At 40.8% G+C, this 27,880-nt stretch overlaps 1 protein-coding gene and 1 pseudogene across 8 annotated transcripts in view; one reads left to right on the top strand and one right to left on the bottom strand.

Annotated features, from left to right (window-relative positions):
• The window catches only part of MGAT4A (alpha-1,3-mannosyl-glycoprotein 4-beta-N-acetylglucosaminyltransferase A), a 116,954-nt gene that overhangs the window by 12,600 nt on the left and 76,474 nt on the right, over window positions 1-27,880 (bottom strand). For all 8 annotated transcript variants that reach the window (XM_069583888.1, XM_069583894.1, XM_069583892.1 and 5 more), the window contains exons 6-12: window positions 16,941-16,987; window positions 14,471-14,584; window positions 13,144-13,219; window positions 5,610-5,724; window positions 4,350-4,480; window positions 1,917-2,024; window positions 1,286-1,479 (exon numbers count right to left, since the gene is read on the bottom strand). In XM_069583888.1, the coding sequence (XP_069439989.1) occupies window positions 1,286-1,479; window positions 1,917-2,024; window positions 4,350-4,480; window positions 5,610-5,724; window positions 13,144-13,219; window positions 14,471-14,584; window positions 16,941-16,987 (785 nt within the window). The remainder of the gene's footprint in view (window positions 1-1,285; window positions 1,480-1,916; window positions 2,025-4,349; window positions 4,481-5,609; window positions 5,725-13,143; window positions 13,220-14,470; window positions 14,585-16,940; window positions 16,988-27,880) is intronic.
• LOC138435180 (F-box/LRR-repeat protein 14-like) lies at window positions 22,304-23,228 on the top strand (annotated as a pseudogene).

Here is a 27,880-nt window from a genome sequence, read left to right as displayed (position 1 = left end):
AAGGAATGCATCTGAGTCAGTCCTAATAAGACGGATGAACCTAGAGCCTATTATACAGAGGGAAATAAGTCAGAAAGTAAAAGACAAATATTGTATATTAATGCATACGATTCTAAAATGATAGTACTGACAATCCTACTTGCAAGCCGGCAAAGGAGACACAGACATTTTGGGACACAGTGGGGGAAGGGGAGGGGGGACGAAACGGGAGAAACAGCACTGAGACATACATATTACCACGTGTAAAGCAGACAGCCAGTGGGGGGTTCAGTGCAGATGCAGGGAGCCCAAAGCCAGTGCTCTGTGACAGCCTCGAGGGGTGGGGTGGGGAGAGGAGTGCTCAAGAGGGGACATATATATACCTAATGCTCATTCATGCTGACAAATGGCAAAAACTATTACCATATTGTAAAGTAATTATCTTCTAATTTTAAAGAAAGAAAAAGAAAAGGGTTGTAAATTCCTCCATGGCATATACTAAAAGTCATCCAGCACATGCAAAATCACTACCTAGGAACAGTCATACTCTGATAAATTTTATCATTTCAGCCGATTGCTGGGCCATCCACCAGCTCACAGTCATATCTTAAGGGATATTCTAAGGTAAGGGCAGGAAGACAAATTGGAGGTTCTGAGGAAGAGTTCCACATACAAGTATTAGAAATCTCTACTAGGGACTTCCCTGGTGGTCCAACAGTTAAGACTGCATGCTCCCTGCAATTCCACAGGCCACAGCCAAAAGATCCTGCATCTTGCAACTAAGACCCAGTGTGACCAGGTAAGTTATAAATAAAAACAAGTATATTTAAAAAAATCTATACTAAACATGCTTTCAGAAATACCAATAGAATTTATCTAACATACTAAATAAATGTCAGTGTTCTATCTGAAAGCAACCCACCCATGATATTACTGAGTTGTAGGAAATGTATTTCACGTGCGTGCCTGAGTGCTCACTGCGAACCCATGGACTGCAGTCAGCCAGGCTCCTCTGGCCATGAAATTCTCCAGGCAAGAATACTGGAGTGGGTTGCTATTTCCTTCTACAGGGGATCTTCCTGACCCAGGGATCGAATCTTCATCTTTTACATCTCCTGCCTTGGCAGGAGAATTATTAACTTCACCACCTGGGAAACCCCACATATTTTATAATCTAACATTTAGGACTCATTGATTCCTTATATGTGTTACATATACAAAAAAAAAAAAAAAATTCTACCACAAATCACATTGTGAAGAAAAGGTCTAAATTGTAAGACCAAATTTTATTTCAATAAGGACCTACCTTTCCACGTTGACTGGCTTGTCGAATTTAAATAGGATGTAGTCTCCAGCTACTGGCGTTATAGCCCAGAAGAAGTCCTCACCCATGTAAGTTTTCTCCAGTGTATGACCTTGGTAGACCTTCAAAGAAGTAGATACCTCTGCAGGGGGGTTTACATGGATTTTGAGCAGTAATGGTTTCATGTAATCTTTATCCTAGGAGGAAAGACATATATGCTATTAAGCAACATACAGCTTATTTTTTTATTTGTTCAGAATCGCTTCTTTTCATTTACTTAATTTTTATTGGAGTATAGTTGATTTACAATGTTGTGTTAGTTTCAGGTATACAGCAAAGTAAATCACTTATGCATATACATATATCCACTTCTTTTTAGATTCTTTTCCTATCTAAGCCTTTACAGAATATTGGATAGAGCTCCCGATGCGATACAGTAGGTCCTTATTAGTTATCTGCTTTGTTGTTGTTTTTTTTTAATTGGAGTATAACTGCTTTACAATGTGTGTTAGTTTCTGCTGTACAACAGCGGATCAGCTATAACTTACAGCTTATTTATATTTAAGAAGAACAATGATTATACATTAAATAGCAAACTGTCTGTGCATGAGAAAAATAAAATTAAATCACTAACCGTGAGTTTCTGAATTTTTCCTGTGAGTGAAGAATGCAGACCAACGTGTTGGAAAAGGGACGGCCTGAAACGAATTCGCAGATTTGCCTTCTGTCGATCACAGTGTTTCTAAATATTAAAGAGGAATGCTAGTGTTACACTAGAAAGTGACATCTTGTCCTCCTCTGAAAGCCGAGACATCCTTTAGAAGAGTAAATATTAAAAAGGAAATCCAACTGCATCTCATAATTCCAAGTCATGGGTTGTTTTTTTTTTTTTAGGGTCCTTTCTGAGAAGTTAATAGATTTTCTACCAACTTAATAAATAGACATGAAGGAGAAATTTAACATAAGCACTTCTAAGGGAAGAGGTAAGGATTTAATTTCAATCACCTTTTACAAAGTGTCAATATCAATTTGGCTTTTAATATTAAAATGCACCAACCCTAGAGGCTTGGTTCAAATACACAAAACAGCTACCCAAAATAATACAATGAAGAGTTTGTAGATAAGGCCCATTTTGTTGCATCAAAGCAATGTGAAAATGGGAGGCAGTAAGTAGACTACAAGCAAGGAAACAGTCAAAACAGACAAATCCATCTCGACACAGCTGAGGGACATCTAAATTTCAGCTCCAAGTGTCCCGTGGCCCCGATTTCAGATTACCAGCTGCTGGCATGGTGATCACACCTAGCGGACCCACAGCGCTGGCCGGGCTCCCGTGTGTTCACTAGCTCGGTGCTTCAGGACAGGTATGTTCTGAAGAATTTCATAACTCTTTCCATTCTCAATGACTTTTATAAGTTTTGGGTCAAGAACATAATGAAGAAGACAAATGTATATGGCATTTCGTCTTGAAAAACCTCTTGATAACTTTCTGGGTGTTAAAATGACTAATTTTTCTCAAGAGCTTTATTATTGCTAACGGGAGAGTAGAGGTGAAATTTTATATATACAAACACTTTGTAAGATAAAATTTTATAAATTCTTACTTACATATTTTAATTTTATAAATTATTAAATTTTATATATTTAATAAAATAAATTTAATATTAATAAAATTTTATTTTAAAATTATAAAATAATTTTATAAATTATAAAAATAAATTTTATTTACACAAACATTAAAAAAATTTGTTTATACAAACACAGTCACGAGGAAGGAGAGGAAAGGAAAGGGAGGGAAGAGAGGACAGGGGAGGAGCGGGGAGACGAGGGATGGTGGAGGTGGGCGGAGGGAGCAGGGTCTGAGCCCAACCCCATCACTCAACACACAGGCAAACAGATAACACATTTGGGGCTGAAGAGTCAGAGCAGGTCCATAAACCTTCGGAAGAATCTGTGAATTGTTTTTATCTCTTTTTCACAGTAACACTAGTTTATAATATAAGTTTCATGTGTGAACATTATATTTCCATTATTTTACCTGCCCTTAACCCCTGCCCTTGCCCCTCTGGTAACAACTACTCCCTTTTCTGTATCAGCATGCTTTGATTTGGTACTACTGGTGGGAATGTAAATTGGTGCACCAACTATGGAAACAGTATGGAGACTGCTCAAAAAATTAATAGAAGTTCCATGTGACCCAGCTATCCCATTTCTGGGTACTTATCCAAAGAACACAAAAACACTCATCAGCAAAAGCAGAGGCAGCCCTATGCTCATCACAACATTATTCACAATAGGCGTGATATGGAAGTAACCTGAGTACCCATCAATGGATGAATGGGCAAAGATGTGCTGTGTATACACACACAAACGGAATACTACTCAGACATATAAAAGATGAAATCTCTTCATTTGCAACAAGGTTGGCCCTTGAGCATATTATGCTTGGTGAAATAAGTGTAACGCTTGGAAGAGTCTCCTAGACCACCCTCAGAGGGACTGATTCTGGAGCAAGCAAGTGCATGGCAACAGTTTCCTTGACATCCTAGTGGAAGCAACTGACATGCCATGGGCCACAGAAAGAAGAGTGAGAGAATGGGTCCCCATGGTTTTAATTGTTATTTCCAGAGACTTTTACCTCACAAGCTCATTTTAGAACTTAACCATGTATTAGGTAGGACTGCATGGAAGCAATTAAACGCAAGTATGTTGTATGAACGTGAAGATGACAGTAACAGTTCTGTGTCCTACAGTAAAAATTCCTGTAAATCTGCAAGGAAAATACAAGTAAGGGCTTACATCATAAAAATGAGTTGATTGAATCAATTTCTATGTTCAGTCATTGTTGGAAAGTAGGCACTCTGCTATTTTGCTACATTCTATGAGTTGCTCTAAGAAAGTGATTATTTTTTCTAAAGAGAGAATGCAACAATAGCTTACAAACATTGTTTGTTTTCAGCTACCTATTTAACTGTTCCTTTACAAAAAATCTGGTTCCCTAGGAGTCATCACTTTCACTAAATACATAAAACAAGCCTGTTCCATTCTCCTAAGAGATAAGACTTACTGCATCTTTTTCAGGGTTGCAGACTTTCACCCACAGAATATGGTCCAAGAGCCAGTCAATGGGTTTCTCCTTATAGAACATAAATATGAATTCCACAATCAGAGTGAGGTCGGGTGCTTGAAACATTTTACCTGAAAAGACACTCCCAATCAGTAACTGTAGTAAGAAGCCAACCATCAGAACGACTTCAATGAGCGAAATCCATGCAACCAATACACTGACGCTCGTGCTTTCAGCTATAAATCCTTATCAATAATTGTCCCAACTCTCTTGCCAAAACCAAATTTGCTTTAGCTAAGTTTAGCTGTCACCTGATATAAACGGAGCCCTTGATTTTCTCTACTACAAAATCTATCATACCACCACCAGCTCAAAGGATTCAAGAAGAGACTGGAGATGTTTCCTTCATGTCTCATTCAACTGCTCCTCATAAAAAAGGAACTTAAGATAAATTTAAGTTTAAACAAATTTTTAACTAAATTAATAAAAGCAAAACACAAGGACTCCTAATTCTGTCTTCACTGAAACCTTCACAAATATTTTTTGAGTTTTGACATAAATGATCAACAAGGTCAAAGCCTCAGCCTCTAATATTTACAGATTTAAAGCATTATAGGAAGTAAAATATTATTCTCTGGGGTGTTTTCTAAAAACCCATAAATTTCCTTCAATCTTCTACTTTAAAGATATTCTCTTTAGTTGGATGATTTAGGAATTTTAATGAAAACAAAAAAAAAAAAACCTTTTAAAATAAGCACCCTGACTAGCCCATGAAAGCACCCATGAATACAAATTAATGACTGGACAAGAACTTCATGTACTACACTGACTACCAGGAATTCCTATTAAAAAGCCATTAATGCAGCATTCTTTTTAAAAGGACCTCAATCTTGCAAAAGCTCTGGGCTTTAAAACGGGAGCTAGAGACGTCAGAGAAGGAACCAGACGTACTCCCGAGGACCGTGGCTGGTTCTGTCAGCATGGAAAGTCAGCAGGGCTGCCTTACAGAACCCCAGAGTAAATACTACCATGTGAGACCTCTGTAAATACTATGCTGAGCTGACTTCAACATTTTATACATGGAAGTCTACCTAACTTATTAGGTAGTTATCATAACTACTTAAGTTATTAGTAAATTTCTTTAAAAGCAATCCGTTTCCAGAGAAAAAAGAGACAAATTTTTTAAGGTGAAAAAACAGTTCAAGATTCTAAGAGTCACAGTTATTTCTGAAAAGTAGATAAATCTGCCACTTTTCTTACCAATGAATCCCAGCTGGGAGAACTCAAGTATCATCCATTCCTCAGAAGAAAGTTGAAGTGCAAAATTTTTTATGGTGTTAAAGTAATTCTGCTTGACAATAATATCATCTTCAAGCTAAAGAAAGTTGAATAATCATATTAATGAATCAGAAAGAGAAGGGAAGATTTAGATGGGACACTCTGGAAAAACTCAAGCACACTTTTATAATGACAATCAAGAAAACAATGGTCAAAAATGATGAAAATAAAAATAAATTTTAGGACTTCCCTGGCAGTCCAGTGGTTAAGACTCTGAGTTCCCAATTCAGGGGGCCCAGGTTATATCCTCGGTCAGGGAAGATCCCACATGCCTCATAGTGTGGCCCCCCCCCCAAAATAATAATAATTTTAAAAAATGATAAAATGAAAAGGAAAAAAACTAACAAATAAAAATAAATGTTATTAAAGGGAAATGTAGGAAATAAAATGGCAGATGCACACAGCAAATCAATAAAGCTGCTCCTCCACTACGAGAAATGACAGAGCATTCCACGAATTACTCATCTTGGCCCTTTATGGCTCCCAATAGGATTTCACACTCACCTGTTTTCTTTTCAAAGGAAAAGAATTTTACAGGCCTTTAAAAAAACATGTTTTTTCTTTTTACATAATACACGTAACAAGTCATTAAAAGAAAACAACACCTGGTCTTCCTCCTTTACCGCCCACCCTTCTAGGGGAGGCAACTCAAGTTCAAGGCTGGGTGGGCACCCACTGGCCGCCTCTAGAATGCACAGACAACACACAGGGGGACCAGACAGGCAGCCCTACCTCAAGGTTCCCACCCACCCTGAGATTTGTTAATCTGGATTCTTCCTCCTAATATATCATGACTATCTTTCCAGGTTAATAAGGATATGTTTAAAGCAGTCTCTTCAATAAATGTATACTACCCCCAGGGATCCATGGACAAATCATCTGTTTGTTCACAGGCAGACACCCAGGCTGTTTCTCATTCTTTATCAATGCAAACAATGCTCACATTTCACATCAGTGCTATTCATTTCTGTAGGACTGGTTCCTAAAAGTTCTCTTTTCCAATGGCACCCCACTCCAGTACCCTCGCCTGGAAAATCCCGTGGACGGAGGAGCCTGGTGGGCTGCAGTCCATGGGGTCACTAGGAGTCGGACACGACTGAGCGACTTCACTTTCACTTTTCACTTTCATGCATTGGAGAAGGAAATGGCGACCCACTCCAGTGTTCTTGCCTGGAGAATCCCAGGGATGGGGGAGCCTGGTGGGCTGCCGTCTGTGGGGTCGCACAGAGCTGGACACGACTGAAGCGACTTAGCAGCAGCAGCTCAGTGTATCTGTTAAATCCCATGTGCTCTGCCATCACCACACGTGTTACTGGAAAGTTTATCAGGGAGTTGACAGAGATCAAGGCTCATGAGTGTCTGCAAAGACTTCTTCCTCCAAGTGTTCAGAGAATTTTAAAGTCACAACATGATTTTTTTACCTATGCATACATTCTTTTAAAAATATTCTTTACCACTGATGATTTTAATATCCCAGGAAAACTCTTCCTTCTTCTAATGACATGTTATAATTTTCAGTTATCTGCTAAGTAGTTTTTACTTATTTCAGTATTTGGGTTTTTCACAGATTTGAGTCCTATAAGCTTTCTTCCTGTCTGTGAAGAAACAGTAGCGGTTTTTGGAAAGGCATGATTCTGACTGGGCTTCCCAGGTGGCACAGTGATAAAGAACCTGCCTGCCAGTGCAGGAGATGCAAGAGATGTGGGCTCCATCTCTGGGTCAGGAAGATCTCTGGAGGAGGGCACAGCAATTGACCCCAGTATTCATGCCTGGAGAATCCCACGAACAGAGGAGCCTGGACGTGACTGAAGTGACTTGGCATGCACGCATACAATTTTGACTCACCAGTATTTACAGAGCTTTGATTATGTTCCAGACACAATCCCAAAGCCTGGGAACTCATCAGTAAACACAAACGCAAGTTTTATACACTCAGAGCATGTAGGGAAGCCTGAGGGAAAATGAGAGCACAGAGTTCCCACTAGCACTTAACCTTGCTCTCCCAGAGATGCCCATGCTCACACCAAACGCTGACTGTGGATGCCCAAAGAAAAGATGACCCCAAATACCAGGCAATCCCAAGTTTTCCCAACAAGCAGATTAAAAAACAAGCTTGGTACTGATTTATATATACAGAAGTGTAGATGAAATTATTAAATGCCTATTTATATTTAGTACACTAAACTTGGCTATCACAAAAAAATTCCCTTTTATATTACATTAGAAATATTGCTTTGTTCCACTCTTAGCAAACAACTTTGCTTTCTAAAAAGACTTTTAAAGATAATTGTATATCATATACAGCTATGAAAAAATAATACAGAGAGACTCCAAGCAGTCCCAATATACATCTTCTGATAAAACTACAGCATGATATCACCAGCAGTAAATTGACTCCGACACAACTCATTCACCTATTCAAATCTCAGCAGTTTTACACAGACTTAGTTGTATGGGGGTGTGGTTGGTGTGTCTCTGTGTTTCGTTCCATGCACTCTGAACATGTGTGTGTCCGTTTGCAGGAGCACCACCAGAGCTGGGATACAGGACAGTTCTATCACAGGGATTCTCACGCCGCTCTTTATATTCACAGCCACCTCCCCCTCCTTTCCCCCCTTCCAAGCCTCTGGAAACCAAGAGTCTGTTCTCCATCTCCGTAATTTTGTCATTTCAAGAAAGCTATATAAGGACTTCCCTGGTGGTTCAGTGGCTACGACCCTGCCTTCCAATGCAGAGGGTGTGGGTTTGACCCCTGGTTGGGGAACTAAGATCCCACAGCCCACAGGGTGCAGCCAAATGTATTTTTGTTTTTAATAAAGACTGGGTTCTTATTACTCTACTCGTTTCTGGCTGTGCTGGGTCTTCGCTGCCGTACAAGCTTGTCTCCAGCTGTGGGACTCCTCTCCAGGTGTGGTGCGTGGGTCTCTCCCTGCAGTGGGTTCTCTTGTGGCAGAGCAGGGGCTTCCGGACTTGCAGCACACAGGCTCAGGAGCAGCGGCTCGCCGGCTCAGGAGCACAGGCTCAGTAGTTGCGGCACGTGGGCTTAGTCGCTCTGCTGCAGGTGGGATCCTCCCAGATCAGGGATCGAACTTGTGTATCCTGCACTGGCAGGCAGATTCTTGACCACCAGGGAAGTCCAAAAACTGGGTTTTTAAACTGAGCATAATTCCCCTGAGATCCAGAATGTCATGTATCACAGTTCCTCTCTTTTCATTATTGGACAGTCCATAGTATGGAGGCACCACAGTTTGTCTAACCAGTCACCTGCCAAAGAACATATGGGTTGTTTCCAGGTTTTGCTATTAAGAATGAAGCTGCTATGAACCTTCACGTATAGGTCTTTCAGTGAACATATGTGCTTCTCTGACATCAATGAACCACTCTTGGAAAATCTAACATATACCTCATTAGTGATCACTAGTTTATACAGGGAAGTGAAAATACAATGTGTTAAACACTGCGTTTGCACTACGTACCTGCAAAGTCTGAAAGAGGTGGAATATTACATTTTTGTTTGAATTTTTAAAATGTACAAGGAGAAACCAAAAACTCATGTTGGTTGCCCATGGGGGAGGGAGGAGACATGGGAAAACAACAGGGATAAAAAGGAGACCTCTGTAAACATATCTTGTTTTACATAAGTTTTGATTTGGGAATATTATACTTTTTACAACTAAAAAAAAAATGCTAACCACTGAATACAAATGGAAATAAATAAACCTACTTTCATATCAGGTTATTATTAATGTGGTGACATAATATGAAGAATTTTATCAACTGACTTTCAAACATGGAATTTTGACTATATATCCACATCAGGATATACTCTTGGGGAGGGAAACAAGAATAAAAGATTTTTAATTGCATTTAGTAGTTTAATTGATACTGTTATTTTGAAACGATTCTAGGTATTATTGTTGTTGTTTAGTCAGTAAGTTGTATCTGACCCTGTGACCCCTTGGACTGTAGCCCACCAGGCTCCTCTGTCCATGGGCTTTCCCAGGCAAGAATACTGGAGTGGGTTGCCATTTCCCTCTCCAGGAGATCTTCATGACTCAGGGATTGAACCCACGTCTCCTGCATTGCAGGCAGGTTCTTTACCACAGAGTCACCAGAAAAGCCCATTCTAGGTATACTATAGAATAAAAGAATTATGTTATTTAGGTAATTTTACTAAAACCAAGACTTCGAATGTAAGAGAAAAGAATATACAAAAAATTCAAAAAAGTTAAATAAAAATATTATAATCTTACACTTGAATTGGGATTATCAATATAAATGTGATTTTTTTGTCCTCTGAGAAATAAGATGTTTCTTTCCTTACTAAAATACGTAGACGCAAAGACAGTAGCCATGAGCATCTCCAGCGCACAGTGTGGTTCTAAATACTGTATACCTCTAAAACAAACAGGACTCCTTAAAGAAATGGCTGGTTCTACATCTGGGACAGGAAATGCGCACGATGGGCCAGTCAGTAAGGAAGTGATCCAGGTGATTACTGGGCTTAAATGAAACAAACACAAAAGCCCATTTGAAGAAATTCTCACTGGCTTAGGATGGGCCAATACAAGCGGCAATACCAATAATGACTGCAGAGACTTCCCTGGTGGTCCAGTGGCTAAGACTTCGTGATCTCAATGCAGGGGGCTCGGGCCTGATCTCTGGTCAGGAAACTAGATCCTGCATGCCCACAACCAAAAGTTGCCATGTGCCACAGCTAAGACCGGTGGAGCCAGATAAACAAATACATGAACATTTAGAAATAATGATTGAAAGCCTGAGGCAAACCAAATCTAGTTTTAAAAATCCATGAGTTCACAACAACACTTTAAAAATGGTCACCACTACAGACTGCTAAGGTGTCAACTTAAAAATTAATAAAGAGAAAGAATCAAGCACTTAATCATCTTTTCCTTTGTAAACTATTTTTCAACATCATCAAACAGTTAAGAAAGGAGAGTCCTTTTACAGAAGAGCTCTATTTATAAGAACATTACAATTTATAGAATTAGAAAATTACCAGTTGGCAACCTCTAACAAAAAAATCAAGCTGGGGGAAAATAATTACAGAAGCTCAAACCATGCAAGAAATGGCTGCTGGGTAGCTTTTTAATGAAGGAGAGATGAGACTGACACCCCTTCAGCCATGGATTAAATCTCAGCATCACTAAAAGTGGGGCAAGCTGACACAGCACGCATCCTGGAGTGATACAGGAAGAACAATGCAGTGCCACCTACGAAGTGTCTGCATCACCCAACAGTGTTCCGGAAGACTGTCTTCAAGTCCAAGTCACTTGCAATAGAGCACTTTATGAATCTGGGTTTGCTGCTGTCATGGAAAACCTCGTTACAAGCCACAAGCAAAACAGTAAGGCAGGTGGCATTTTCTTTTCCCTTTAGATGTACATCTGTGATGACCACAGAGTAACCACTGAGTCTAAGATAGACTTAGACTCTTAAAATTACCCTATTTGTTCAAAAATTATGCCTCAGGAAAGGTGACTATAGCATGTTAACTTCCCTGGTGGCTCAGAGGTAAAGAATCTGCCTGCCAACGCAGAAGACACAGGTTGGATACCTCAGTCGGGAAGATCCCCTGGAGAAGGACGTGGCAACCCATGCCAGCCTGGAAAATCCCATGGACAGAGCAGCCTGTCAGTGGGCTACAGTCCATAGGGTCACAAAAGAGTCGGACCTGAGCGACTAAATAACAATTGTGCATTAAGTGATAGCAAAACACAGCTTGATACAGTATATACAGCACATTCCTGTTATTAAAAGGGTCATATTAAATGAGTTAATATGTGGAAAGCATAAAGTATAAAAAATAATGCCTGACAGGATAAGTGTGCAATAAATGTTAGTTCCTAGCAGCTGTTGTTATAATATCCCATATAATACTGTAATACCTCATATACTGACCTTACTTAGGGGAAATTTTCCTAACCACTCTCTTTCTTAACCCTGTCCTTTCCTCAATTTCTTAAACATGAACTTTTCCTATATTCCCTCCCAAGAGCTCTATTGGTTCCATTAATTGTTCTCCTGGAAGAAAACTGAAAACAAATTTCAAAAGTAATACAGCTGCACTTTTTAATGCTGTGTATAAAGTTCTTGACCATAATGTGAATATTTATATACTGGGCCTGGAACAAACAGCAAGGTTCAACCACAATAATATTGTGTGTGTGTGTTAGTTGCTCAGTTGTGTCCTACTCTTTGTGACCCCATGGACCATAGCTCTTCAGGCTCCTCTGTCCACGGGATTTCCCCCAGGCAAGAATACTGGAGGGGGTTGCCATTTCCTTCTCCCAGGGATCTTCTCACCCAGTGATTGAATCCGGGTTACCCGCATTGCTGGCAAATTCTTTACTGTCTGAGCCACGAGGGAAGCCCACAATAATATTGGGGGTATGTTAAAATGCTTCAAAATTATTATTATTATTTTAAAATCAGACTTCTCTGAACTATTTGGAGGAAACACACTACCTATATCTAGGATACCGTGTTTTTATACACACAGCTGTTGTATCCTGTAATAGACATGTCATACCTTATCACCATTTCTATTTTTCTTCCTGTGACTCAAGGAAGGGTTCACGCCCACTTGAATACAGCTGGCCCAACGTACAGTATCACAAGAGACAAAGTCTGCCCTCAAGAAGTCCACCTTTCCATGGGATGCCAGCTCCTTTCCTTCCCTCCCCAGTCCCTGCCAGCAGCCGCCTAACCATTTCCTTCTTAATTCAGGGACTCAGGGCTGCTTCTTGCCACTCTTATCCACACATCCTCCCAGCACCTAATAAATTTTTTATACTGAAAAAAACAATAGCAACAAAACCTGACATACTTCATGTGCTACACACCTCTTAGGGGTATCTGCATTTTGAACAGGGATAAAGATATCTGACTGAATAAGTGAAATCCCAATGCAGAATTTAAGCTTAAGTATTAACTGAAGAATACTTGGAAGAAATAAGAGCTTCCTAGAATTACTTAAGCTGTTGCCCACCTGGCTCACTTAAAGTCTGCATCACGATGGACTTACTGTTTTAGCCATGCTACTGAAAGCTGCACCTGTGTGTGTGTGTGTGTGTGTGTGTGTGTATGTGATAGTCACTCGGTCAGGTCCGACTCTTTGCGGCCCCATGACTGTAGGCCGCCAGGCCCCGCTGTTCATAGGATTCCACAGCCAAGAACATTACAATAGATGTTGGCTTTATAATCCTGAACTCAAATGTAAATGTATTACTGCACAAAACAACTGTCTGCCTTAAGACCACTAAATCATTAAGAGATGAACCAGGGAGTGCAGCTGCAGAGCCCATGCTCTTAGTGATGTGACTAGCCCTTCTGCTCCAGCACATTTTGAAACTTCATTTTAATGAAGATATACCCTTGATATTACTTTTTCTTTAAAAAAGTGTGAAAAAAAAAAACTAAAGGAAAAACTTACCTGGATGTAGTATGTGCCTTTTTCCTGAGCATACATCATTAGAAAACAATAATCTAGGTTTTGCTTTGTTCTCCATCTGAAATAAAAATATTCAAAAGTAAGTTAGGAATCGGACTCAAAGTTAGCAAAATAAGGTTAGATGTATATTTTATAATACGTAACAATGCTATAATATATGCACTACATATAATATCACATATATTGTATATATGATAATATGATATTATACAAAATGTACAGTTATATGTTGGTTTCCCTGGTGGCTCAGTGGTAAAGAATCTGCCACACACACACGCCAATGCTGAATATAGAGAAGTGGTTTTTTAAAAGCCAGTTAAAACACACACACACACACACACGCACACGCACATGCACACGCACACACACACGCACACACCCCCCAGAACTAAAGCTCTGAACCACTAAGTAAACTTCTCTAGAAAATACCTTATAAGCTGTTCTGAATTTAATGAGTCTATTCACTTTTTTTTTAAACAAACTCAATCCTAAATGTTTTAAGTAACATATTCATTGAGAGACAATTAACCAATTATAGAGACATATCTTTCTTTGTGACAAATTAACAACTCAAGAAATATAATAAATCTCTTCCCAAATCACCATTTTTGTCCTTTATTCTGGTTATAGACAATCCAAAAATGATGCTAATATCTCTTAGATTACTTTGTCTTGAACAACACAAGGAAAGCTTCTAACTCCTTCAATGTTAGAGATTTAGAGATAAATAAATTTACAGACTATTTTATTGCAATATGATCCTGCAGAAGACTATTATTGTTTTTATCACTTTTATTGAATCAGTTCTCATTTATCTTCCATATAGACATGAGATTTCTATCTGGACTAACTTTTGAGTTATATTGAATATACTCTTAAGAAAAGTTATAACAGCACAGAGCAGCATGGTTATGAAATTCATTAGGTTGACCAAATTCAACCTCTCACCACAGAATTTCCAACCAAATCATCAAAAAGGCATTAGCTCTCACTAATTAGTTCAACCCTAAAATGAGGGCTTCCCTGGTGGCTCAGACGGTCAAGAATCTGCCCGCAATGTGGGAGGCCTGGGTTCGATCCCTGGATTGGGAAGATCCTCTGGAGAAGGGAATGGCTACCCACTCCAGTAGTCTTGCCTGGAGAATTCCAAAGACAGAGGAGCCAGGTTACAGTCCATGGGGCTGCAAAGAGTCTGGACACAACTGACTGACTTGCACTTTCAAAATGAGTAAAGTTTTGATAAACAAGGATGACAGTTATTACATATTATACTCACAAAGGTGGGAGATTTTAAATACCACAGGCTCACCTTACTCTTTCTTTAGAATCTCCAAATGTCTCCTTTAAGTTTGTCAGGTCAGGATAATAGCTTTCAGGAGGTGATATTATTTCCACCAAGCCAGAACTGATTTCTTTAGAAAACCTGTCATGAGATAGGTGGGTTGAGTTATAGAAGTTCTGTGGGATTTCATATCTTAATGATCAACTTAGGTATTTAACAGAAAAACACACCAGTAAAGTATACTGCTACAGTTACAACGTGTTAAGTGAAGCAGCTCATCACTGATTCATTGAAATTCTAGGCCAACTGCAGGGACTGAAGTCCTAAAAAAAATCAGAATTCTTAAAAAGCAATCAAGGTGGAGCAGAAAATAAGAAAGGAAAACAACCTAATGAATGTGTACGTATACCAATATACATACATATTTTAGCAAAACCAGTGTTTTTTTTTTCATTTTCAGGAAGGCTTAGTTGTGGGATACAGAGTGTATGTCATTTTAAAATAGCATTTCTCACCTGGGGGTGATCTTGTCCTGTGAGGGTACATCAAACTATGTCTCAATGTCTGCAGGTTGTGCAAGGACAGGAAAACTTATTCTAAAGTTTTTAAAACCCATCCTTACTGATTCAAATGCAATTTGCTTTGCATCTGCCTTCTTCCTTACTTCAGGTTTGCAAATCTCCACAAAATACAACTACCTGCCTTTACACAAAGGTTCCTGGCGCTTCACCGCCCTTTTTCCTGGGCTTGGTTTTCTTGCACACTGAGGAAGAAAGGAACCAGCAGAAGCCTTGCATAAGCCCCTCAGACCTGCCCATGTGGTCTGTGGGAAGGGGGACCAATGATTGTCTGGTACCTATATTTAAGGATTCCACACCAATTTGTGCTTGTACAAAGGCTGCCAAGAAATTGAGCAATTGAGGGAAAATCTAACAAATGCACAATTTAATCCTGAACTATGCATATATTTATAAAAATCGCTGGTTTTGGCATACTGACAGACAAAGATAGAGCCACATTATCCTAGAGTTGGCAAACTCTTTGGCTTCTCTTTTGTCTTGCCTAATTTACATTAAAAAATATGTCTTTTGGGGGCAACAACAGATACATTTCAATCAAGAAACCCATAGCAGGACTAATTTTATGATATCACTATGAAATCTACAAGGGCAGTATTATAAAAACTAATGGTATTGGTGATGATGAGTCGGATAGCATCACCAACTCAATGGACAGGACTTTGAGTAAACTCAGAGAGACAGTGGAGGACAGGGAAGCCTGCTGTGCTGCAGTCCATGGAGCTGTGAAGAGTCAGACATGACTTAACGACTGAACAAGAACAACAATGGTATCTGCAACTTACTGAGCTGTCCACCTATTACCTGCTATGTGCTCCACTCACAATAAACTATTAATAAACCTTTGCATATTTTTAGATATTATTTAGCACTGAGGTTTGAAACTGCTCCCTGACTAGCTGCCCTGACAGCAGAAAATTTTTCTCTTGGTAAACAGAGCGTGAAGGATTTAAGTGATCTCATTCAGTATCATTGTTATTCAGTCACTAAGTCGTGTCCAACTCTTTGTGACTCCATGGACTGTAGCATACCAGGCTCCTCTGTCCTCCATTATCTCCCAAAGTTTGCTCAAGTTCATGTGCATTAAGTCTGTGATGCTAACTAACTATCTCATCCTCTGCCACCTCCTTCTCCTTTTGCCTTTCATCTTTTCCAGCATCAGGGTCTTTTCCAATAAGCTGGCTCTTTGCATTAGGTGGCCAAAGTATTGGAGCTTCAGCAATAGTCCTTCCAATGAATATTTGGGGTTGATTTCTTTTAGGATTGACTGCTTTGATTTTCTTGCAGTCCAAGGAACTCTCAAGAGTCTTCTCCAACACCACAGTTTCAAGGCATGAATTCTTTAGCACTCAGCCTTCTTTATGGTCCAACTCTCACATTCATACATGACTACTGGGAAAACCACAGCTTTGACTAGATGGACCTTTGTCGGCAAAGTGATATGCTGCCTAGGTTTGTCATAGCTTTTCTTCCAAGGAGCAAGTGTCTTTTAATTTCATGGCTGCAGTCACCATCTGCAGTGATTCTGGAGCCCAAGAAAATAAAATCTGTCACTACTTCCACTTTTTCCCCTTCTATTTGCCATAAAGTGGTAGAACCACGTGCCATGATCTTAGTTTTTTTTTAATGTTGTCTCTCTCTCTACTCACTGTCTTCGAGGTTAAAGACTATTATTTGATAGTGTTATATATGACATTCAAGTCTTTTCTACAATGAAATACACCAATGTATCCCATCAAGTAACCTGATATACATACGTATACTTTATGATAATTTATATATAAAAGACCAGTGGTAGGTGATCTAATGAACACTGAACTCCACAGAAAAATGAACTATAAAAGAAGGTATTTTCTTTTCACAAAAAGCAAGAGATCATAGTAACTAAAATATTTTCAATTCCATAATTAACAACTTACTCTTTCTCCAGGTTGGCTACAACACCATTTACATAATCAGTATCTGTCTGGGAGAGAAAAAAAAAATTACACCAACATTCATGTTTCTGTGTTTTTATATCTTTATTTCATATTTGATTTAACTCTTAAATCTGAAAGTTAAATAAAAGATTAAAACGTTCATTGGAAATATGAAATTTTCAGACAACTTATGGGATTGCCATATGTTGTACTCTACTTTATGGCCCTGCCATATATCACTGAGTACTTACCAACACAAGAAGCAGATTCTCAAGTTTATATTGCTTTCAATGGTCTCTGTCTCCATTCAATTCAGCAGAAAAAAGTGAGCACAGAAACTATTTCTACTTCTGCAACATCCAAACTATAAGTAGTGAATAAATACCAGACACAGCGTGCAATAGGGAAAGAATTTCCACCTCGAATCATAAAATCTAGCTTCAAGATTTGTGTCCTGAGCTACTGGTCTGTGTAATCTAAAGTCACTATGCTGAGCCTCAGTTTCCTATACTATTTAAAAGAAAAAAGAGTGGGAGGAGATAATATCTCAGAGACTATGGCATTAAATGATAAAGCTATGTAATAGAAAGCTGTGTTATTCTTTATTACTGTTATTATTTTATTTTTAGGCTGATAACGAGAATCCAAGTCAAGAGCATGTTAACAAATCAGAAAAAAAAGTTTAACAAACCTGTCAACTTCTAAAGTATATACAAGTGGACAGCCAATACTCCCAAACAATTTTAACCACAGTGACAGCTTAAAATGCTCAATTGTTAAAAGGAATCAATAATATATATAGCATGCTCTATGTTACAAAGACTGCCAAAACACTTCATACTTGAGGAAAACAACACACACCAAAAAAGATCAAGCTTTAAGCCTGGATATTATAAAACCACTGAATTTTTTTAAAAAATTGTTTTAGCAGAAGTCTTTTTGAAAAAGTATTTCAACTGTAATTTCTGTTCATTGAAAGTAACTCCTATCTTACTGTTAAAGACATAAGAGTGAGGCAACTTATTAAGAACGTAGCCTTCAAATTCTTAACAAAGAATTATGGGACTACAACTAACACACAACTCAAAACCTCCCATCCTTCCCCTACACAAACCCATCTCAAACACATCTCACCACTCATCAGGCTATGATTTTGGAGAACACAATCAATTCTGGTTTGTATAACCTTTAGTGAGTTTACTAATACCTGAAATTCAATTTGATAAGCATTTATTAAGAGCCAGTGATTTGCCTATCCAAGGAAATGGGAATACAAGACAAAGAAGAGCAGCTCCCTATCCCAGGAGGCTGGCCAAGAATAGGCCTATGTGAACACAGAGCTATCATGTAACGTATAATAAAACATAAAATGCAAGTGATCCATATATAACAGTACACATAACCCTTATGTTGCACATTAACTGACATTAAGTAGCAAAATATTCATTTAAAGGATTATATAGCCTTTGAGATTTTGGAGGTTTCATTGCTTTAAAGAACCTTTTTCCTGAAATCTTTTTTATAAAGGTCTGTGGAGTTTTTTTAAGATTTTTTTTATGTGGACCATTTTAAATTCTTTATTGAATTTGTTACATACAGCTTCTGTTTTGTTGTTTTAAGTTGAGAGGCTTTGTGGGATCTAGCTCCTAGACCAGGGATCGAACCCACACCTCCCACACTGGAAGGTAAAGTCTTAATCACTGTACTGCCAGGGAAGTCCTACATGAAGACTTTTAAAAAGTTAATACTGTTACCCAATTATCAGAATGTATCTCTGAATCTGTGACTGAAATATGTTTATTCCAAGGGTATGTAAGTGATATGATGTGATTGAGATAGGTGGGGAAAAGAGTACACATACATTGGAAAGAAGAAAGAGCATTTCCCCCCCTTGGAATATCAAGTGTTGTTTATGGTTAAGCAAAATTACTATCTTTTAAATAGATGTATAAGTACATACTGAAACATGGATGAACCCTGAAGACACTAGGCTAAGTGAGAAAAGCCAGTCACAAAGGGCCACATACAGTTTCATAACTGTACTTTTAAAAACTGTCCAGAATTTTTTTTTTAATCTACAGAGACATAGTGGTCTACTAATTAGTGTCTAAGCCTAGAGGGAAAGCAGTATTGATGAGTAATGGCTAAGGGGTACAAAATTTCTTTTTTAGATGATAAAAAATCTTCTAAGATTGATTGAGATGATGGCTATAGAACTCTGACTTTAAATAGGTGAACTGTATGCTATGTGAATTCCAAATAAAAATCAAAAACATAAAACCAAGAAAAAAGTTAAATGTAGAAAAAGAAGGACTTCAGACTGTGCATACCAAACTGTGGGTCAGCTTCTCTTAGGGATATATAAGGAAACGTTTAAGAAGCATAGAAGCAGGTTCAAATAAGTCACCAATACTGATAATTCACCACTGTAAAGTCACACAGACGTAACAATGCATTAACATATGTGCTTGGCTTAAGAATCAATTTTAATAGTAGTGTATAAATTAGATGAAATGAAAGTAACAAATTCCAATCTTTATCTTAAATCAATAATTTATAAAGTTCAATTTAAAAAAAAATAATTCTTTGCCAAATGTCATGGCAGTCAGGAAATTGCAACAGAGTCAAAATATTTCACAAAAGCTTTTGATTAAACTCAATTAATATATAAAATATATCACTTTTCAATATGCTATAGGTGTTACGTTCTGTAATACTGCAAAGAACAAATATGTGAAACAAAAGTCTGTAAAAAGATACTTCTACAAATAAATTATAGAAGCTTATTTCTAATGGTCTAATGAATAAAACAGAATGTTAGAGGCAACCTCCTATGAAAAATAAATATTGCAAATGTCAGAGAATTTTAACAGATACCAGCTGTAAAACAGTTACTTGGATGAAAAGAAGAAATTTTAAGCACTAGATCAAAAAGAACATAAAATTAAAAAGACCAAATTTTAAATAACTTGAAGATAAAAACTGATTTTATGTGTAAAGAACATTTTTTAAACGTCTTTTATATATGGACAGAGGGGCCTGGCAGGCTACGGTCCATCAGGTTGCAAAGAGCTGGACACGACTAAAACAACTTATTACACACACACATAAGATAGTAAATTTACTATCTTCTTTCTACTCATTTCATTCCACAAATATTTACTTGGTGTCTATGCCATAAGCAGGGATATTTATATCCACAGCATATCCATATCGTCAAGCTCTGAGTACATGCATGCTCAGTTGCTAAGTTGTGTCTGACTCTGCAATACCATAGACTGTAGCCCGCCAAGCCCCTCTGTTCATGGGATTCTCCAGGCAAGAATACTAGAGTAGGTAGCCATTCCTTTCTCCAGGGGATCTTCCTGACCCAGAGATCAAATCCAGGTCTCCTTCATTACAGGAAGATTCTGAGCCACAAGGGAAACCCTTAGACAGGGTATGTGTAAGATAATCCACTGGAATACGTCATAGTGTAAATTTTTCTATTTTGAATATATTTTAGAGGGTATCAGTTCAGTTCAGTTGCTCAGTCATATCCGACTCTTTGCAACCCCATGAATCGCAGCACGCCAGGCCTCCCTGTCCATCACCAACTCCTGGAATTCACCCAAACCCACATCCATCGAGTCAGTGATGTCATCCAGCCATCGCATCCTCTGTCGTCCCCTTCTCCTCCTGCCCCCAATCCCTCCCAGCATCAGAGTCTTCCAATGAGTCAACTGTTCGCATGAAGTGGCCAAAGTACTGGAGTTTCAGCTTTAGCATTATTCCTTCCAAAGAACACCCAGGACTGATCTCCTTCAGAATGGACTGGTTGGATCTCCTTGCAGTCCAAGGGATTCTCAAGAGTCTTCTCCAACACCACAGTTCAAACGCATCAATTCTTCAGCGCTCAGCTTTCTTTATACTCCAACTCTCATATCCATACATGGCTACTGGAAAAACCATAGCCTTGACTAAATGGACCTTTGTTGGCAAAGTAATGTCTCTGCTTTTGAATATGCTGTCTAGATTGGTCATAACTTTCCTTCCAAGGAATAAGCGTCTTTTAATTTCATGGCTGCAGTCACCATCTGCAGTGATCTTGGAGCCCCAAAAAATAAAGTCTGACACTGTTTCTACGGTTTCCCCATCTATTTGCCATGAAGTGATGGGACCAGATGCCATGATCTTCGTTTTCTGAATGTTGAGCTTTAAGCCAACTTTTTCACTCTCCTCTTTCACTTTCATCAAGAGGCTTTTTAGTTCCTCTTCACTTTCTGCCATAAGAGTGGTGTCATCTGCATATCTGAGGTTATTGATATTTCTCCCGGCAATCTTGATTCCAGCTTGTGTTTCTTCCAGCCTAGCATTTCTCATGATGTACTCTGCATAGAAGTTAAATAAGCAGGGTGACAATATACAGCCTTGACGTACTCCTTTTCCTATTTGGAACCAGTCTGTTGTTTCAGGTCCAGTTCTAACTATTGCCTCCTGACCTGCTTATAGGTTTCTCAAGAGGCAGGTCAGGTAGTCTGGTATTCCCATCTCTTTCAGAATTTTCCACAGTTTATTGTGATCCACACAGTCAAAGGCTTTGGCATAGTCAATAAAGCAGAAATAGATGCTTTTCTGGAATTCTGTTGCTTTTTCAATGATAGAGGGTATACTACTACTACTACTAAGTTGCTTCAGTCAGCGTCCGACTCTGTGCAACCCCATAGACGGCAGCCCACCAGGCTACCCGGTCCCTGGGATTCTCCAGGCAAGAACACTGGAGTGGGTTGCCATTTCCTTCTCCAGATAGAGGGTATAATATACTATTATTAGTATACACGTGTACAGCCTGGGAGTATGGGATCAATGAATTGCTGAGCAGGAAGGCTGGGTTCGCAATGCTATACTGGGTGAGTCCTGGTGAGACAGGAAGGTTGAACTAGCGAAACAGGCCACCAGGTGGTAATGAAAATAGGCCACAGAAATAAGGATGCTATCATTCACCTTTTACCTTCTAAATAACCTCTGCTGGCTCTCTGTTGAGGTCCTTTAATGGACTGGAACCTAGTGGTCCAGAGTCGACCAAGAAGAAAGTAAAGAGCGCGCAGCCGGGCCCCGCGGCACTGGAGGATGCGGCGGGGGGCGCGGTGGCGGTGGCAGGGGCGCAGGCCCAGCGCCGCGGGGCTGAGCCCAGTGAGGGGTGCCCGCCTGGGATGTGAGCGCCAAGCACGCCGGGAGGGGAGGGCGGGCAGGAAGGACGCGTGGACGGGAGGAGGAGCAGCACCAAGGCGGAAGGCGGGAGGCGCGTCCGTTGGGCCCGTGGTGCGGCCACCGGCCAGCCGCCCTGTCGCTTGGGCGGGAGCGGGCCCGCGCTGGGGAGGAAGATGGAGACGCACATCGCGTGCCTGTTTCCTGAGCTGCTGGCCATGATCTTCGGCTACCTGGACGTGCGCGACAAGGGGCGCGCAGCTTAGCCCGGAGGCTCCGGGCATTCGCCGGGTGCAGATCCTGAGCTTGCGCCGCAGCCTCAGCTACGTGATCCAGGGTATGGCCAACATTGAGAGCCTCAACCTCAGCGGCTGCTACAACCTCACAGACAGAGGGCTGGGCCACGCGTTTGTGCAGATCGGCTCGCTGCACGCACTCAACCTGAACCTCTGCAAGCAGATCACCGACAGCAGCCTGGGCGACAGCAGCCTGGGCCACATCGCCCAGTACCTCAAGGGCCTGGAGGTGCTGGAGCTGGGCGGCTGCAGCAACATCGCCAACACCGGCCTCCTGCGCTGGGGCCTGCAGCGCCTCAAGAGCCTCAATCTCCGCAGCTGCCGCCACCTCTCGGACGTGGGCATAGGGCACCTGGCCAGCATGACGTGCAGCGTGGCCGAGGGCTGCCTGGGCCTGGAGCAGCTCATGCTGCAGGACTGCCAGAAGCTCACGGACCTGTCCCTGAAGCACATCTCCTGGGGACTGATGGGCCTGAGGCTCCTCAACCTCAGCTTCTGCGGGGGCATCTCTGATGCTGGCCTCCTGCACCTGTTACACATGGACAGCCTGCGCAGCCTCAACCTGTGCTCCTGGGACAAAATCAGTGACACAGGCTTCATGCGTCTGGCCATGGGCAGCCTGCGCCTCTCGGGGCTGGACATGTTCTGCAACAAGGTGGCGGACCAGAGCCTGGCTTACATCGCGCAGGGGCTGGATGGCCTCAAGTCCCTGTTCGGGTGCCACTTGTTGAGGTCCTTTAATGGACCAGAACCTGGTGGTCTGGAGTCGACCGATAAGAAAGTAAAGGAGAGAGAAAGAGGCTGATATTCCTTGGTTTACGCAGAAAGCAAATAAAGCCCCTGCACAGGGCCTGCTCTGTTCACGAAGGCCTCAGGTGCCCTCTCAATAGGGTGAAGGCACAGAGCGCCTTCTCAAGAGGGTCTTAGAAGCCCAGGCAGGAATGTGAACCCAGAGGACCTCTGTGCTCCAAGGAAATAGCCTGAGAGAGAGAGACAAAGAGAGACAGAGAGAGACAAAGAACGCAAGACATGGGGACCAAAGCTCTGATGGAGCAAAGGTGTTTTATTCAACATTGTGTGCTTATTTATACTGTCTTACAAGGTAGCCATTATATCAGCAGAGATCAAATCAAAACTTACAAGTTATCAAGGAAACATGAGGTCATCCATATGAAAGAGAGAGGGTTGTAAATAATCACTTTTACCATATGGTTCATAAAAAGGAAGAGGGTACTTATCACTGTATACAAAAACTAATGAAGGAAATGCCTGGATTTCTCAGCCCCTGGGAGAGGCTTGCCTCTCCTCTTAATTCCTGAGTATTCAGGAATTAATAAGGAACAGAGAATTCCTGATAGATCCAAAACAGCACACAAGAAGCCTCCTGTTAAATGCTTCCTGACAGCTCTCCATCATTCCGTTGACAGCTTTGCTGAAGTCCTCTATCCTTGTTCCTAGTAGCTACATTTTCTTCCAGTTATAGGTCACTTTTTTTGGCTCCTTGGCATGCAGGATAACAATAATAAATTCTTATTTGATACTGGACATCACAAATGGACAGGGCTTCCCCGGTGGCTAAGTAGTTAAAAAAAAAAAAATCTGGCTGCCAATGCTGAAGATGTGGGTTCAATCCCTGGGTTGGGAAGATCAGCTGAAGAAGGAGCTGGCAACCCACTCCAGTATTCTTGTCTGGGAAATCAAACCAGTCAATCTTAAGGGAAATCAACCCTGAATAGTCATTGGAAGGATTGATACTGAAGCTCCAATGCTTTGGCCACCTGATATGAAGAGCTGACTCATTAGAAAAGACCCTAATTCTGGGAGAGATTGAAGGCAAAAGGAGAAAATGGCAACAGAGGATGAGATGCTGGATAGTATCACTGACTCAATGGACAGGACTTTGAGCAAACTCCGGGAGATAGTGAAGGGCAGGGAAGCCTGGCGTGCTGCAGTCCATGGGGTCATAAAGAATCAGACACGACTTAGTGACTGAACAACAAGAATAAACAACTGAAAAGCTGGGCAAAATATATGATCCAGTTGTTCTCAGACAGTGGCCAGCAGGCTGTGCAGGATGGCATTCTCCAAGAGAGAACTGAGCATCACGACTGTCCCGACTTTCGCCTGGAGACATTTCCAGATCACGCTGCAGGAAGGGAAATCTGAAGACAGCAGCTGGAGAGTGCAGAACAGACTTGCCGAAAGGAGATTGACTGCTGCACAGAAAATGATGGTGCCCTTGCATGTGTGTTGGGTGGGGACCCAGTGAGAATTCCAGAAAGATAGCATGTACACGTGACAAAAGGATTAAAATGACAGGCATGTGCCACAATGGGGTTGGCGGCTCATGATAAACTGCAGACTTACCAATGAAGGTAACAAGTACCACAGTTAGCTTGTAGTTTCTGAAATAGTCAAGCTGTCAACCTAAAGGAAATCAGCCCTGAATATTCACTGGAAGGACTGTTGCTGAAGCTGAAGCTCCAATACTTTGGCCACCTGATGCGAAGAGCTGACTCACTGGAAAAGATCCTGATGCCGGGAAAGACTGAAGGAGAAGGGGGCAGCCGAGGATGAGATGGTTGGTTAGGTAGCATCACTGACTCAACGAACATGAATTTGAGCAAACTCTGGGAGATAGTGGAGGACAGAGCAACCTGGCGTGCTACAGTATATGGGGTCACAAAGAGTTGGATGCAACTGAACGACCCATGAAGTCTCCGAGTTCATGAAACACAAGAAAAGACTGAAGAACTGTCATAGGTAGGAGAAAAGTAAGGAAACAACAGCTAAATGCAATGTGATACTTTGGCTTGTACGCGGGAATAGACAAATGACCTTAGGTGGAAAAACATGGAGTCTGAATCATGTCTACAGTTTGGCTAATAGCATTATGTCAATGTTAATTTCCTGGTCTTAATCATTCAAATGTGGCTACGTGAGTTATTAACATTAGTCAGTGCAGTGAAGGGGATATTCTGCATCACTTTTCCAACTTTTCTGTAATTCTAAAATTATTTCCAAATAAAGTATTTTAAAGTGATTTATTGGAAAAGACCCTGATGCTGGGAAAGACTGAGGGCAAGAGGAGAAGAGGGGTGACAGAGGATGAGATGGTTGGATGGCATCACTGACTCAATGGACATGAGTTTGAGCAAGCTCTGGGAGATGGTAAAGGACAGGGAAGCCTGGCATGCTGCAGTCCATGGGGTGGCAAAGAGTCAGACACGAGTGAGCAACTGAACACCAACAAAAGTGCCTTCAAAGAAAAAAAAGCCAGTGAGGCATCTTTTCTACTTGAAGCTCTCAAATGACTTTTTACATCAGCAGTTTGCAAAACAGACCCACTCTTTGTTTTCATAAACTAAAAACTTTACTGGAACACAACCCCACCCTTTTATTTACATATTGTTTCTGGCTGTTTGGGGGGCTACAACAGCAGAGTTGAGCAGCTGCAGCAGAGATTGAACGTCCTGCAAAGCCTAAAACGTTTGTCATGTGGCTCTTTACCAAAAATTAAAACTTTTTGTCAGTTCTCTGACTGAGGGTAGAAGTCACATTCTCGTGATGGCCTGGAGAGTCCAAAGCGATCTGGGCCAACCGACTCCTCCACCTGCTGCCCCTTGCTGAGCCCCTTATCTTCTCTGCTCCAGTCACACAGGCCTCCCCTTGCTGGTTCACAAAATGTGCCAAGCAATGCTCTCACCTCAGGGCCTTTGCACACACTGTGAGTCCACCTGGACTGTTCAGCTGCTGCACCCTTCAGGTCTTTACCCAAAGGTCCTGATCACTCACATAAACCATCCTTTGGCAACCTGGTACTTCCTTTATTATTCACTCTGATTTATTCTCCACTAGTACTTTGGCCATCTCATGTGAAGAGTTGACTCATTGGAAAAGACTCTGATGCTGGGAGGGATTGGGGGCAGGAGGAGAAGGGGACAATAGAGGATGAGATGGCTGGATGGCATCACCAACTCAATGGATGTGAGTCTGAGTGAACTCCGGGAGTTGGTGATGGACAGGGAGGCCTGGGCGTGCTGCGATTCATGGGGTCACAAAGAGTCGACACAACTGAGCGACTGAACTGAACTGAACCATCTAACATATATTATTCACTACCATCTAACATATTACTGATATGTATTTGCTTTTTTATCTGTCCTTCTTGACAATGTAAGTTTCATTGGGCAGAGGCTTTGCTTCATTCAATGATACGTCTAACACCACTATTTCGGTAAATAACTGCTGCTGCTGCTAAGTCGCTTCAGTTGTGTCCAACTCTGTGTGACCCCATAGACAGCAGCCCACCAGGCTCCACCATCCCTGGGATTCTCCAGGCAAGAACACTGGAGTGGGTTGCCATTTCCTTCTCCAATGCATGAAAGTGAAAAGTGAAAGTGAAGTCGCTCAGTTGTGTCCAACTAGTAGCGACCCCATGGACTTAGCCCACCAGGCTCCTCTGTCGATGGAATTCTCCAGGCAAGAATAATGGAGTGGGATGCTATGCCTTTCTCTAGGGGATCTTCCCGACCCAGGGATTAAACCCAGGTCTCCCACATTGCAGGCAGATTCTTCACTTGTTTGAGCTACCTGGGAAGCCCAACATCTTAAAATCAAGCTGCTAAAAAAATCACAGGTCAAAAATACTTCGGAAGCACCAAGACAGTTACCTGTGATTTAAATTCAAGAATAGAAACAACTAATAACTAGACAGATCATCAGCAAGTCTGCAAAAGGCATGAGCACTACATTCAGTAATGGAAAAGATTGTGAAAAAATATATAATATACGTATCATTGAGTCACTTTGCTGTATAGCAGTCATTAACATAATTCAACTATACTTCAATAAAAACTAATCAAATAAATAAAAATAAAATGAAAATATAGAAATGATAAAGGCAAGAAAACTAAGAGTCAGTTCTTTGAAAAGATCAAAAATGATAAGCAACTGAACAGCATCACAAGAAGTATTTCTACTTTCCCTGATGGCCAGTGAGCTGGAGACCTCAGAGAGGGAGGAGATGGGGAACAGAAGGGAAGGGAAAAGGGTGGGGCAGGAAGAATGAAGACAGTAGGCTGCTGTTTAGTCTAATAAACCTGGAGGAACGACTGGACTCTTGTGCATGTATAACTTGAATGCACTTAGCTTTGTGCATATATAACTAACACAAATTTTTCAAAAAAAGAAAAGCGTACAGAAAAAATTATTCTTGTGTAATTCCAGACTACAAGTTAAGGGCACCATCTACTGTCTAATGGGTTTTTTTTTTTAATCTCCTCCAGTACCTTCCTCATTTTAGTACTTCAATAAATACTAGTTCAATGAGTGAAAGCATACTTAGAATGAAATCTATTCTTTTGCCTCTATTAAAAAAGATGACAAACAGGTAATGACGCAAGTTTGAGAAAATGCTAAGTCTAGCGATGGCCACTGTTTCTGAGGAAACTGCAC

The sequence above is a fragment of the Ovis canadensis genome, chromosome 3 (assembly GCF_042477335.2).
Source record: "Ovis canadensis isolate MfBH-ARS-UI-01 breed Bighorn chromosome 3, ARS-UI_OviCan_v2, whole genome shotgun sequence".
NCBI lineage: Eukaryota > Metazoa > Chordata > Mammalia > Artiodactyla > Bovidae > Ovis > Ovis canadensis.
This window is presented reverse-complemented; position numbering and strand designations above follow the sequence as displayed.